General features: G+C 42.0%; 1 protein-coding gene across 1 annotated transcript in view; it reads left to right on the forward strand.

Annotated features, from left to right (window-relative positions):
- Positions 1–12,361, forward strand: part of CMYA5 (cardiomyopathy associated 5) — a 38,085-nt gene extending 25,724 nt beyond the window's left edge. The window contains exons 8-12 of the mRNA XM_071425264.1: positions 636–780; positions 8,788–8,921; positions 9,683–9,782; positions 10,735–10,911; positions 11,760–12,361. Of these exons, the coding sequence (XP_071281365.1) occupies positions 636–780; positions 8,788–8,921; positions 9,683–9,782; positions 10,735–10,911; positions 11,760–12,012 (809 nt within the window). The 3' untranslated portion in view covers positions 12,013–12,361. The remainder of the gene's footprint in view (positions 1–635; positions 781–8,787; positions 8,922–9,682; positions 9,783–10,734; positions 10,912–11,759) is intronic.
- The last annotated feature ends 212 nt before the right edge of the window (positions 12,362–12,573 follow it).

Below are 12,573 nucleotides of genomic sequence, written 5' to 3' on the forward strand. Positions count from 1 at the left end.
AGAGAATACAACTGATCCATTTTCAGCCAACAGTGTTGAATATGCAGTTTCACACAATAGCTTTTGATTACTTGCAGCTAGTGCATTATTTTATATTCAGTTTTCTGTATTGCAGTTGGGCCTGTAGCTCTTAAGCAGAATCTCTAAAAAAGAGAAATTACGGGACCGAATTTTAGCATTGCAAAAATAACGAAGACATAATTAAACAGAAAGTCAGCATCTCCCTGTCATTTTTGCAGCAGCACATTTGTTCTGATGCAGTTCATGCAGGGGCTGCTGAGGACAGGATTGAGGTGATGCAGAGAGCTGTAGGAAGTGCTGCCTCGGTGCTCTGCTCCTTGCAGACTGGCAGAAATGAGGAAACATTGCTTGAGGAAAGGCATAAAAATTAACCTTTCTAAAGTAAATGTGACAAATGCACAACTATTCACAATGACTTTCCCAGCATGTTTTTATTGTTTGTTTTCCCTGTAATGTAGCCCTCTGCCATTCAAATACAAACACGCAAAAGATCACTGCTGGATAAGCAAAGATCTATCGCGTGGGTTTTCACGGAGGTGACTGTTCCTTCCCTTCCAAAGACGCCCCTCGGGCACCCTCCTCACAGCACAGCTAACATGTCCTTGTGTCCCCAGCGCCCGCTGTGCCCACTATCAGGGCCGAGGACTGCACCGTGTGCTGGGACACAGCCACTGTCCGCTGGCGCGCCGCATCCGTGTCCGCCGAGTCCTTTATCCTGGAGTACTGCCGGCAGCACTCTCCGGAAGGAGAAGGCCTCAGGTCAGTGCCTCGGTCACACCGGCAGCCGCTGGGCCCGGCCTGCGGAGCGCCGCTCGTTACGCAAGAGATTATTCCGCCTGCAGCCACGCAAGGAGAAAATCTGCTTCTGTGTGCTGAGGAATTTAAGGGGCAGGCACTAATCCGTGAGATTAGGCTGAGACATAAAAGTACTTCCTTTTCATTCTGCTTAACCGGACAATCCCTTTCATTTGGGGCCAAAACCGCGGAGATGTTGTGCTGCATGCAATCAAGCACAAGTTCGGGGCTGTGCTGGGCGGGGAAGCCATGGCGGCCGCGGAGCTGGCGCAGCCCCAGGGCCAGGCAGAGCAGGGCAGCTCCACGGGAAGGCGAGTGATGGACGAACGTGGCCGAGTTTGCTCTTTCCTTTGTGGAGAACAAGATGGAAGTCGTCTCTGGGCATAGTAATGGTGATATGGGTGTTTCAGTAATACTAGTAACCCATCTGTGCTGTGTAGACGTGCTTGCAGAGACCTCACAACACACAGCTGAGCTCGGTGCTGCCTGGCTGTGCAGGCATGCCACAGGGCTCCAAAAGTAGCTTTGAAATTCAGGGTAGTGGCTGTTTATGCCAGACCCTCTCTGGTTGTCCCTGTGCTAAGCCTGTGCTGCATAGAGGAGTGGACAAGGAGGGATGTTGGCACCTCTGAGCCGGGTAACTGTGCACTGTGCTGAAATGCCCAGAAAATTGTTGCAGAATCATCAAATCTTAGAATAGCCTTGGTTGGAAGAGACCTTAAAGATCATCTAGTTCCAACCCCTCAGCTGTAGGCAGGGAACTACATGGTGGTCTGCATGTCCTTAGGGCTTGGGGGTCTTTGTTTGTTTGCCTTATAAAAACAGTGGGAATATTCTAGCAAAATGCAGCTGCACAGGTCTAAGGAGTTTTGTGGAGAGTGGTAACTTGCCATACAGAACCCTGTAAAAGAGCCTTAGCCCAGCTGAGGTTGTCTTTTTCACTTCCTGAGAAGCTGGATTAGGGTCTTCAACTATGGGCTAGTTCACATGGACATCATGAAGATGGGGTAGAGAGGGATGAGCTGCTTGAAGAGGAGGGAAGGGCTTGCAGTCAAAATTAGTTAAGTGGACTGAAGTGTTCTTAGCTTTGTAGGACAGAAGTACAACTGTGAAATTGTGAATGCCTTGCTCCTTACAAAAGTAGGCTGAAAACTGAAATTAAAAATTTCTGTGTGGGTGGGAGACTTTTTATCATGCAGTACCAGTGTGCTGCATTACTGCAATCAAGGAGCAGTCTCACCCAGTGCTCCTGCTTCTCGGAGGGTCTTGCTGTGTTTCGTACCTATTTCATGAGGCCATCAGATCCCTGTCAACCTGCCAAAGTCGCTCTTGGTCAAAGATAATGAAGCTGAAATATATGCTGGTTGTTTGCCCTCAAGTTTCTGTGCTGTTATCTGAAACTGACTTTTTACTTCTAAACCAGAAGCTGTGCTGATTTCTGTAATCCATGAGCAAGGTGTTGGTAACATAAGTGTTTTCTTGTGTGGTGATAAATGTGGCAAAAAAAGCTTCCAGAACAGACCCCTTTGCTTTCTCAAGTGACCTTGTGTAAAATCTAATGTGTTTATAATTATACTGAGTCACATTTGACTTTTTGGCCTCCCTGTTAGCAGAAGCTGACCTTTAACTGTGACAAGTGTGAAAACTTTCCACAGGACAAAAAAATGAATTTTCTCAGAATTGCTATAGCTTAAAAATCTCTATTTGTAGAAGAGCTTTGACCTCTTTTTGTGTGTCAAAGACAATGTTTTACCCCTTACTTTCCCTGAAAACAGTTTCCCTCTTTTTTTTTCCCTAAATCAACCCCTTGAGAATAACCTGGAAATCTTCTGTATTGTCGCAAGTTGTTATAGTGATGGAGAAATTTTTTTAAAGATTTCTATTTAAGATTTTAGATAAAGTTGAGGGGGAGAAAAGCCTACTGCTAGATGGAGAATTGCCTGTATCACTCATCATATCCAAGGCCCCCAAAGGTGCACTTTAGAATTAGAAATCAACTTGACTTGAAGTCAATCAACTTGACTAGAAGCCAAGTACCTATATAAGGTAGAATAAAACTCTGACTCTATGCACACCCAGAATTTTGGTTTCAAATCTTGTAGATGTTTCTTTGGTTGTTTTTTTTTTGTTTTTTTGGTTTTTTTTTCCTTGGAAAGCTTGGGGTTTGTCCTTTGCAGGTTTCCTGAGCAACGTGCATCTTGGGGATCAGCTGAATGTGGAGCCCTCTCATAGACAGCCTGTGCCTTTTGTGCGTGCAGCAGCCCTGGAGCTAAGCAATCTCCCAGTCCCTGGGTGGGAGTTCAAACACATTTCTCAGCAACCCTAGAAGGTTCACTCAGTGCTTGCTGCTGTGAGCACAGTGTGAAAGCAGAGGTCAGGGAAGAACATCCAAGAAAAGTTCAGGAGAAGGCAGCATGGTCCCATCCCCATAAGGCTACTTCTACGGATGTCATTCTGGAAGCTCACCCAAGGGAAAGGACACTCCCAAGGGAGCAAACAGGGAGAAAGGCCCTCATTGAACATCTGGGGACTGGTCTGAGTCAGCGACATGTAGACTTCAGCATGCCACAGAATCACAGTGTGGTTGAGGCTGGAAGGGACCTTTGGAGATCACCTAGAGTAACACCCCTGATCAAACAGGGCCCCCTAGAGCCAGTTGCCCAAGATGCTTTTGAATAACTCCAAGAACATCCTTGGAGCAATCCCAGCTCCCCAGGGAGAGAATATGAAGCATATCTGGAAATGAAACCTCACTAAAGTTTCCTTTCAAATACTGTCAAAAAACAAAACAAAACAAACCAACCAAACAAAAAAACCACAAAACCCCAGTCGCGGGAAATGGATTTGTAGAAGGCCCACACAGTATGCATTCGTATGCAAATTTTGAGATAAGAAACGCTGACTTAGAAATGCCATGGAATAGGACAGATATTGTTGAGAGAAATGGAGCTAGAAAAAAGTTTCAAAAGATGACCTTGCAAATAAGACTAGATACTTTGGAGAAATAGAGCAATGAATGATGCATTGGGGTAGGACCCACAAGGAGTAGTTTTAGATGGTTGGTTTTAAGGCACACAGTATGGTGTGGCAAAAAGCTGATAGGCCAAGAAACGCTTATAGTGTATTGGAATTAGGAAATTATTGGCTTCTGATTGTGATGGTGTGAATTATCTGTATTGTCTCACCATTCTCATGAGACTGAAAATGGAATCAGAGTTTTTTAAATGCCTCTCAGTTGCCCCATATCTAAGTTAAGAAAAACGTATTATCCAACACTCAACCAACCAAAACATACAAAATCCAACCAACCAAAAAAACTCCACCCAAATCTACATTTTCCCTTCTCCTTTCTGTCTTCTTGCCAGCTTGCCACCTGAGGGACATAATTTCGTATAAAATCACCTTAAATTTTCAGCAAAAATGAGTCCCTGGCCTGCTGCAGTGGTTTTAAAGCTCTTTCCCAGGTTGAATATTTTTCCAGAATCTTTTTGAGTGACTCTTTGAAATGTTTCTTTCAGTTTCAAGAGCTCTGCTATTTTCTTACTGTTCAGCCTCTTTGTGTTGAGAAGTCAATGGAGTTGTGGGTGGAAGATGGAAAGCTGTGAGAAATGTAGTCCAGGGATTAGGTATGTAGGCTGTTCAGATGGAAAGCCTGTGTCACATCATGAGAAATCTGTAAGACTCAGGGAGGCAGAAATAAGTGCAGTATGCAGTGAGCTTGTGAAAGTGGAAGTTACTGTATGTCATCCTCTCTGACAGTGCAAGACCAGCACTTCTAGGGAATGAAATTTTTGGGTTCCTGATGAAGCAAGTCTAATGCTGGAACAAAAGGAGCAAGTCTCCCTCCTCTTTCATTGCCCACATGGTAGTCATGGTAGCTCAGGAAACAGGGTGTTGGAAACGCAGAACCTTCCTTCCCTCTAACTCTGCCAATTGCAGATAGCAGCAAGCAGGGGGTGTTTTGGTGACCTAATCCCAAAACAGCCTGAGCTGGGACAGAGGAGAGGAGAGGAAAGGAGGCATGTGGCACAGCTGGGAGCAAACTCAGAGCTATTTGCTCTTTATTTTTAGCTTCAAGAGCTTTTTTCCACTCATGGTGCACCCTTTCTGTATGCTTCCACATGTATCTTGAGAAGCTTGCATACTTTCACCCTAACTCCATGTCAGTGATAGCAGCACAGCTCTGGAGGTACTGTTTCAGTGGGATCTTGGGGGTGGAAATGACAATTATAGCACAGAGGGTGTTGTGAATCACTGCAAGGCATCTCATTTGCTGGGTTCAGGCGATATTTAAAAAGTATCCCCTAGATGTTGTTTCCTTTAAATAAATGGGGATGCTGATGAGAGAAATAAGCATGAAAACACAGGATCAGATGTCCCTAAAACCAAAGAAATCACAGATTTAGCATAAAACTGCTACTATAATATTCATTGGCAAGTTAAAGGTGAAGGAACATGCAAGTCCTTTTTGTTCTACTTTAAATAGCACATACCTGATATTTGAAGAGTGGATTTCCAGTCTTACAGATTCATCTTACAATGAAAGGATTGAGAGGAGATACTTAAAATAGTTAACTTCGAATGCTTCTTGACTTTCTGTGCACTAATTTTTGTATCAACAATGCCAAGAAATTGAGAGGACAGTGCAAGTAAGATAACATTTAATGTAAAGACCAGGATGCCTCACACTTTGGTAGCAACATTATTACATCTCAAATCATCTCTGAAGTGGGCAGGTGTATATAAAGTAGAAACTATCTGACATTAGAAATGTTGTAGGTGGATTTCTTTTTCTTTCAAAATTACAGTTCACTACTTAAGGTGAGCTTGAGGAAGATCCATCTGCAGTGCTTGTTACAAGAAATCAGAAATGAAACAGCCTTCCACCAACACAGTCAGGATGCATTTTCCCTCGCCTTCTCCTACACATAACCTGTATGCTGTAAGCTAAGCACTAATCATACCTTCTCCTCATACTTGCTTTTGTGAAGTCAGTCTAAAGCACGATAAACTACTGTGATTGCTGGGGACCCCTCAGTATTCACTCTCCCATTTTACCCTACCCTCTAGACAGGAGAGGCAAGATAGCAAGACCTATTTCTTCTTTGCATGCAGCTTCTTTTGCTCATGGATCTGGCTCAGAATGTAGCAAATGAAATTCCTTCTTGTCAGCATATTCTGCTTCATTAGTTGGCAGCAGCAGGACTGTTTTTAAGCCTTAATCATAGCTAAAATTGATGGGCTCTTATTCTCAGGCAGCTTAAAGCTGGCTGAAATAGATTACCAAGCAGATAATGCTTTCAAAAATCTGATCACCGTTTTACAGCCCAGATCAGATTAAAGTCAAGATTTTTCTGTCTCACTATTATGACTGAAAAGCAGCATGCTGTTGACCTCTGATTTAAATTTGCATCCAAATTCTGATTTGGAGAATTTCGTATTTGTAAGAGACCAAAGTCTGAACTTCAATCGCTGACCCTATTCTGCAAGTGACTGGACCCAACATGTTTTCTAAATACCTATGAGACATCTCTGGGATCTACACTTCAGATTATGAATACCCCATGTCTATTTATTATACCACAATGTAACTATCTAATTGAATTTAGAAGTGATTTTGTATTTTATTATTTAATCATCTGATGAATAGTACATAGTGAAAAAGATCTCCTAATTTCTCTGGAAGGATACTGACCTACATGACATTTTCCAGAAGACAGAAGAAGGAGCCATGTACAGGGCATCACTGTGCTTAAGGCATGCTGATCTACATAGTGCCACAGACAGCTTTCAAGGAATAGCTTAGCATATCCTCTTTTCATGTCACTTGTAACTCTTTGCTTAAAATTCCTCTCTGGTGGTCTGTGCTTCAGTGCTTCAGATTCACATCAAAGATGTCAGTGTGCTGCTTTTAAGGAACAGATTGGGTAAGTCTTGCCTAGGAAGCTTGGGCAAATTTCTTCAAAGCTTAGGTGCCTACTTCTTTTCCCCTGCCTCTGCTTCTGTCCTGTTTTTCCTTTCTCTCCTTTCATATTTGCCTCCTTTCTCAGTTCCCATCTTGTAGTTTTCTTCAATTCATAATTTTTTTTTTCTCTCGTCTCCTATACTCAAATCTAAAGAGCTTGTGTTCTCATTAGTCAATTCATCAGGTTGTACCTCTTCCCTAAACCTTTCAGCCTGCTGTGCTGTCAGTGCCTTGCTGAAGTGGTCTTGCGGTCAGGGCCTTGGTGAGTCATGAGGGTGAAGCAAACCATGCAATTTCTGCCATTTCTCTTTACTACGTCAGTTCCAGCATTAATGTAACACATTCCCTGAAAGTAGCATAGTCTTGTGCTGATCATGCCAGAGCCCCAGACTCTTTGAAATTCTTTCAAATTGAAGGAACACATCACAGAAGCACCCAGTGCATTTTCTTGATGCTCTTAATCGCCCTTAATGACAACTGTCAGTGCAAAATACCTGTCACAGACTAATAAGAATGACACACCAGTCTTTTCTGAAGATGCCATCCTCCTAGAAAGAGATGTGTGTGGTGTAAGCAGGAATCTGCTATATTGAGAGTGGTGAGATTTTACTTTGATGTGATAAATGCAGCAGAAGCAGGCATGTGAAAAATCCCGATGGATGAGCACTGATTATTCATCAGTTTGTACTGCTCTCTGGTGGGATATGTGTGTAAAAACAGTAACCCCTAATGAATAGAACAATCTGATCTGACTGTTGACTTGCTTGCCTTACCTCCTCTGGGGTCACAGCAATTTGTGCTTCAAAAAGTAATTTATTCAGTCTAGCTTTTCACAGGGGCATTGCTTGCCATTGTGGAGAGAGACCATTGTGGGCTCCACTCTCAAACCTGAGGTAGAAGGGAAAGTGTCTTGCTCACTCTCCAAAGGCAGGTCTCCCATTCTGGAATTTAAATATTTTCCTTGTAGATTCCTAAAAGCATTTCTTGGAGGAAATTACCTAATTTATACAGATAAACAATCTTTACCTACAGGCATACTATGCAGAGCATGTATTTTGTCTGGCTTAGCTGTTATCATAAGAGGCAAAAAAAGAGGAAAATCAAGATCTAGTGCAAGAGAATTTGTTAAGCCAATCTTTCATACTGCTGTCAATGTTGAAAATAAAATGGCATCTTTCTAGCCATCCAAAATACTTTCACTGATACTTTAAAGCACCTGTGAAGCAGATTGAGTGGTGCTGACTCCTGCTTTCTAGCAGTGTGTGAAGACACCAGGGGTAGAGGATGTGAGGGCTGGAGTTTTTGAGGCACTGCACTGGGGAGCATAGTCAAAGCAGGGAACTGTGTGAAGGCAGCTCTTCTGCTCTGCCTCCTGCAAAACTGCCCTGTTAGAGTGTATGGTGCCACAGCAAAGACAGAGCCCAGGCTTGGCTGTTGAAAGATTTGTCAGTGAGGAGTTCCTAATAAGAAGTTAATCACCATTCTATGATGATTTCATGATGAAGAGCATGATTTCTGTGCTGCCTCAGATAATGGTATCAATTCTTTTGGACTTGTAGCATGTGCCCAGATAGTAAAGCACAAGTGTATTCAGTGTCATGTAACTAATTAATTAAAAGTGGTTTTTTCCCTTCAGAAACTTGCTTATTTTGTAAAGAAAAACCAGACTTTTCACAGGAGGCAGATGAGGATTTGACTCTGTGCTGCTTTAATTTTATGTGATGAATTATGCCACAAAACCAACATAAAGTGATCATTACACCAAATGACTGCACTGGGTCATAAGTAAGATAAAGTGAAGACAATCCCTCAAGTGAAATGCTGAAGCTCCTACATAACCCAGTTGTTTGTGAAAACAGTGTTTGTCTTTCTCATTTGGAGTTTCTGTATGGTGTTTGTTATTTCAGTTGTAAACAATACAGTTAGGGAACTTAACTGTTGGCATAAAACAGTCTTCCCTAGTTTGGATATCTGCATACATTTTAATTTATCTTCAACATTTGCAGGTCTTTTGCTGGTATAAAGAAATCCGAATTGAAAGTATCCCTGGAGCCCAATGTGAACTATTTCTTCTACCTGAGGGCTGTCAACCCATTTGGGACAAGTGAACAAAGTGAAGCAGCTCTCATCTCAACTAAAGGTAGATCATAATTTCCTGATGTCAAAACAACGGGGTGGAAAGGGCAAAGTAGCCAAACATTTTTCTTTGGAAATTATTCCTGAAGTTTCCCAGTATGGTTGTGACCAAGTTACTGAAATTTTTATCTTGTTAACTCAAGTTTATATCCCTTTTTTTTCTGCTTAAAATTAGCATAATCAGGACTTCACTTGAAGCTTGTATATTTATGTCCTGTGTAAAACTAGTGTGACCTCAAGCAAAAATGTTGAATTCTGTCAAAGAGATGAAGTGATTAAGTATTCTTCAGGGATCTCAGTTTGCTTGAATCTGACAGAGCACAATCAGATAAAAGTTGTCATGACTCTAAAGAAAACCTCTCACAATTAAAACCTAATGGATTTTGAGTGATGAGGAAGCATGCAAAGAAGTTTTAAAACTATAAGATTTCCAGATAAATAGTGTTATGTATGGCTCTTCCAAATCAGCCTGAAAATTGAATTTTGCTATTTTGAAAAAAGCAATTGATTGAAAATTATTCAAATTTCTTACATACTCTAAAAGGCCTCTTTATCACCTATCTGCATTTCTGAATATTAAACTTCTGTCTCAGTTTGGAAGACTCCTTGCATTTGCATCCAATTTTCTGTCACTCCTACCTGCCAGCAGATACAACCCTGTCCAGCTAAGATGGCCATCATTGTTGCTTAACATTTTATGATTCCTCTCATGTTAATGTAGCCAACCTCTCAGATCTGGTGTTTCTTTGTCATGAATTGTACCAGGAACTCGATTTCACCTGCTGAGTGACACAGCACATCCTGCATTGCAAATCTCTTCTAATGCAACAGTGATCCACCTTCCTGAAAAAGCCAAACTCTCTGGGTGAGTAGCAGTATGATAAGCAAAACCATCTTGTGGGCTTCAGGATGGATCCCTCACTTTAATTTTTTTTGCCAATAGGCATCTTTCACACAACGCTAATTTTGTAGAACTGAATCATTTTGGTCATGCAGCCTCTGGACTTCATGCAATTGAACCTCCCTTTCAAACACTGCAAAATCTCAGTACTAAGTCAGTGGTGGGACTTATGTAGAAGGAGGAGTTGGGTGTCACACTAAGGAATGGCCAGGAGGTCAAAGGTAGTGGTACCTTTGACTGCTCGATTTGTTTCAGCCCATGGTCACCGCTTAATCCATCAGAGTCTCAAAGCAATTTTTTGCTGCACTGAGAAGGTCAGCTTTGTGGGCTTAGTTTTTAATACATTGTGGATAGAAGTAATCCATCTTCCATAGTTTGCTTCTCTGCTGAGGCTGTTATGGGTAGTGTTTTCCAAAGTATTTGTGGCTTTGGAGAACTAGGAAGTGCTCCTGGGATATGTTAACATGATTGTACCAGGCTAGTTCTATCCATTGAGAACATTGCAGGGGGGTGAACATATTGATATCAGTCCTAGGACAAGCACAGGTCCCCTTGTATAACTTGTGCCACACTGATATGGCTTTTTAAAAGGTGACAAGGATTTACTGGTTTAAGCACTTCTTGTTGCTGTTACCACTGAATGTACACAAGATGTTTGTGACTATGTCTGTATGAAACACCAGACTTTCTAGTTTGAACAAGCCTTCTAAATTTGAGGTCTTTTAGATAAGTCTGTCTCAGTGCAAAGATGAAAAGCCTCTCAGTTAAATCTTTCATAAAACTCTGCAGTTAGAACAACAGAGTGCAATTCTTTAGTAATTTTTTGTGATGCTTCATGATTTGAGTTAAAGAAATATCACAATATGGCTTGTCTACCACCACGCTTTCTTTACTGTATTGCCTCTTCCACAAACAGGTTTCCTTCCGTCCTGGGTGAACTGCTGCCTGCTCAAGGATGTCATTACTGGGAAATTGTTGTCTCTGCCTGCAGAAGCTACAGGATTGGGATTTGCTATGAGGCAATAACACAGAACAGTGTTCTGGGGTTGAGTGATACCTCCTGGTGCATGAGGTGCTGTCCTACACAAACCAGGTAAAGAGGATTCAGTATGGTGGCTTGGGAAGTTACTGGTCTTTCATGAAAATAAAGCTGGCCAGACACAAGAATCATGAAAGCAAAAAGGATTCTTCAGCTTCCTTTATGTAAATTTGAATAATAAGAAATGGCTATCTCCATAAGATCTTTAGACCTCCTCTTAGTTTAAAAAGTATAAAGCACCTTAAAAAATAAAATTAAACTCAAAATAGATGATTTTAGCACCCTTTATCCAGACAAGGAATAAAACTTAAAGAACTAGTTTGTTGCTGCTCTTATCCTGATTTGCTTCACTAAACACCAGCAATGGTATTTATTTCAATAAATGAAGCCTTTTTAGAACCAATTCCATTTGTAGGAGATGTCAAGACTTGATAGGGAATGTTTTCTCCAGCCTTGTCCTTCACAGTGATAGACCTCCCCTGCCACTGTGGCAGGACTGCAGGGTGCTGGGGTAGTCTGTGGTAGCAGGCCAGTGCCAGGCTGCTTGGAGATTTGTAAGGCACCAGCCTGCTACTTTAGAAAGGTGCTCTTGATCTAAACAAGTGTGCTTTTTTCAGTGTGAAATCATACAGATGTATGAACATTACTAGCTAAATGAAACATCCAAGAGACTTTTTTTTCTACGAGTCCAAAGATACCAAGTGAAAAGGCTTGTCAGGATGCCAGGCAGGGCTTGAAGTGATGCCACATTTGCTTTGCCTACGTACTGAGCAAAATGCTGCAGCCACGTGATAGGCTGCTGTATGCAGCCACCTGTTAATAGATTGGAATTGAGCTGCAGGTTATTTCTGGTAAATTGCTACGGGGAGGCTCATTGTATTCTGGTTTCCATTTTCCCGCAGCTTTCTTTACAGATTTCTTCACACTGGTGTGATGAGTGATGTCCATGTGACGGAGCACCTGGCCAGGATTGGCATCCTGTTGGATTATAGTAGTGGAAGGCTGTTGTTCTTCAATGCAGAGAGAGGACTGGTGCTGTTTGCCATCAGGCACAAATTCACTGATGCTGCTCACCCAGCCTTTGCCCTGGAGAAGGCAGGAGTGCTTACCCTGTGCACAGGAATGGAGCTACCGGAGTTCGTGAAGCAGAGCTAATCTCCTGTTTCACAGTTTCCAGAAAACTGGTGAATACAGCATCAGGGGATAGAGAGAGGAAGAGGTATGCCAGGTATAGGTAGTCTTCACTGATGAATGCTACGTGCACAGCTCTCCTTCACATCATCAGCAATTGTAGTTTCTGCTCAGATAGATAATCACCCTGAGCCTGGAAGAAAATCAACTCCTTCAGATGGAGCATGCACTTAGTAATACACAGAGCAGTACTTCTAAGGGGATAAAGAAGTTTTGTTAGATATGATAGTGCTAGCTGTCTTTTTAAAGTTAATTATGACCCCATGTATGAAATAAATGCATTTCTCACTGCAATACATGAAAGTCATTGTTTTATCACTTGCCAGGAGAGCCAGAGCCTGAATCCAAGGTGTTGTGCATGGAAAATGTATAAAAATTTCAACTGAAATATGCTACAGATTGATATATCCTGTGCCGTTGTTTGCCAAATCTTTAATGCACAAATTAAGCAAAGTTGATCATGTAGAGATCCTCATGTTTGCAAAATGGGAGGGGAGTCCCAAGCTAGGTGTTTGTATCAGCCAT

This window comes from Agelaius tricolor, unplaced genomic scaffold, assembly GCF_023055355.1.
Source record: "Agelaius tricolor isolate 1412-34295 unplaced genomic scaffold, bAgeTri1.0.p SCAF_4, whole genome shotgun sequence".
In the NCBI taxonomy this organism is placed as follows: domain Eukaryota; kingdom Metazoa; phylum Chordata; class Aves; order Passeriformes; family Icteridae; genus Agelaius; species Agelaius tricolor.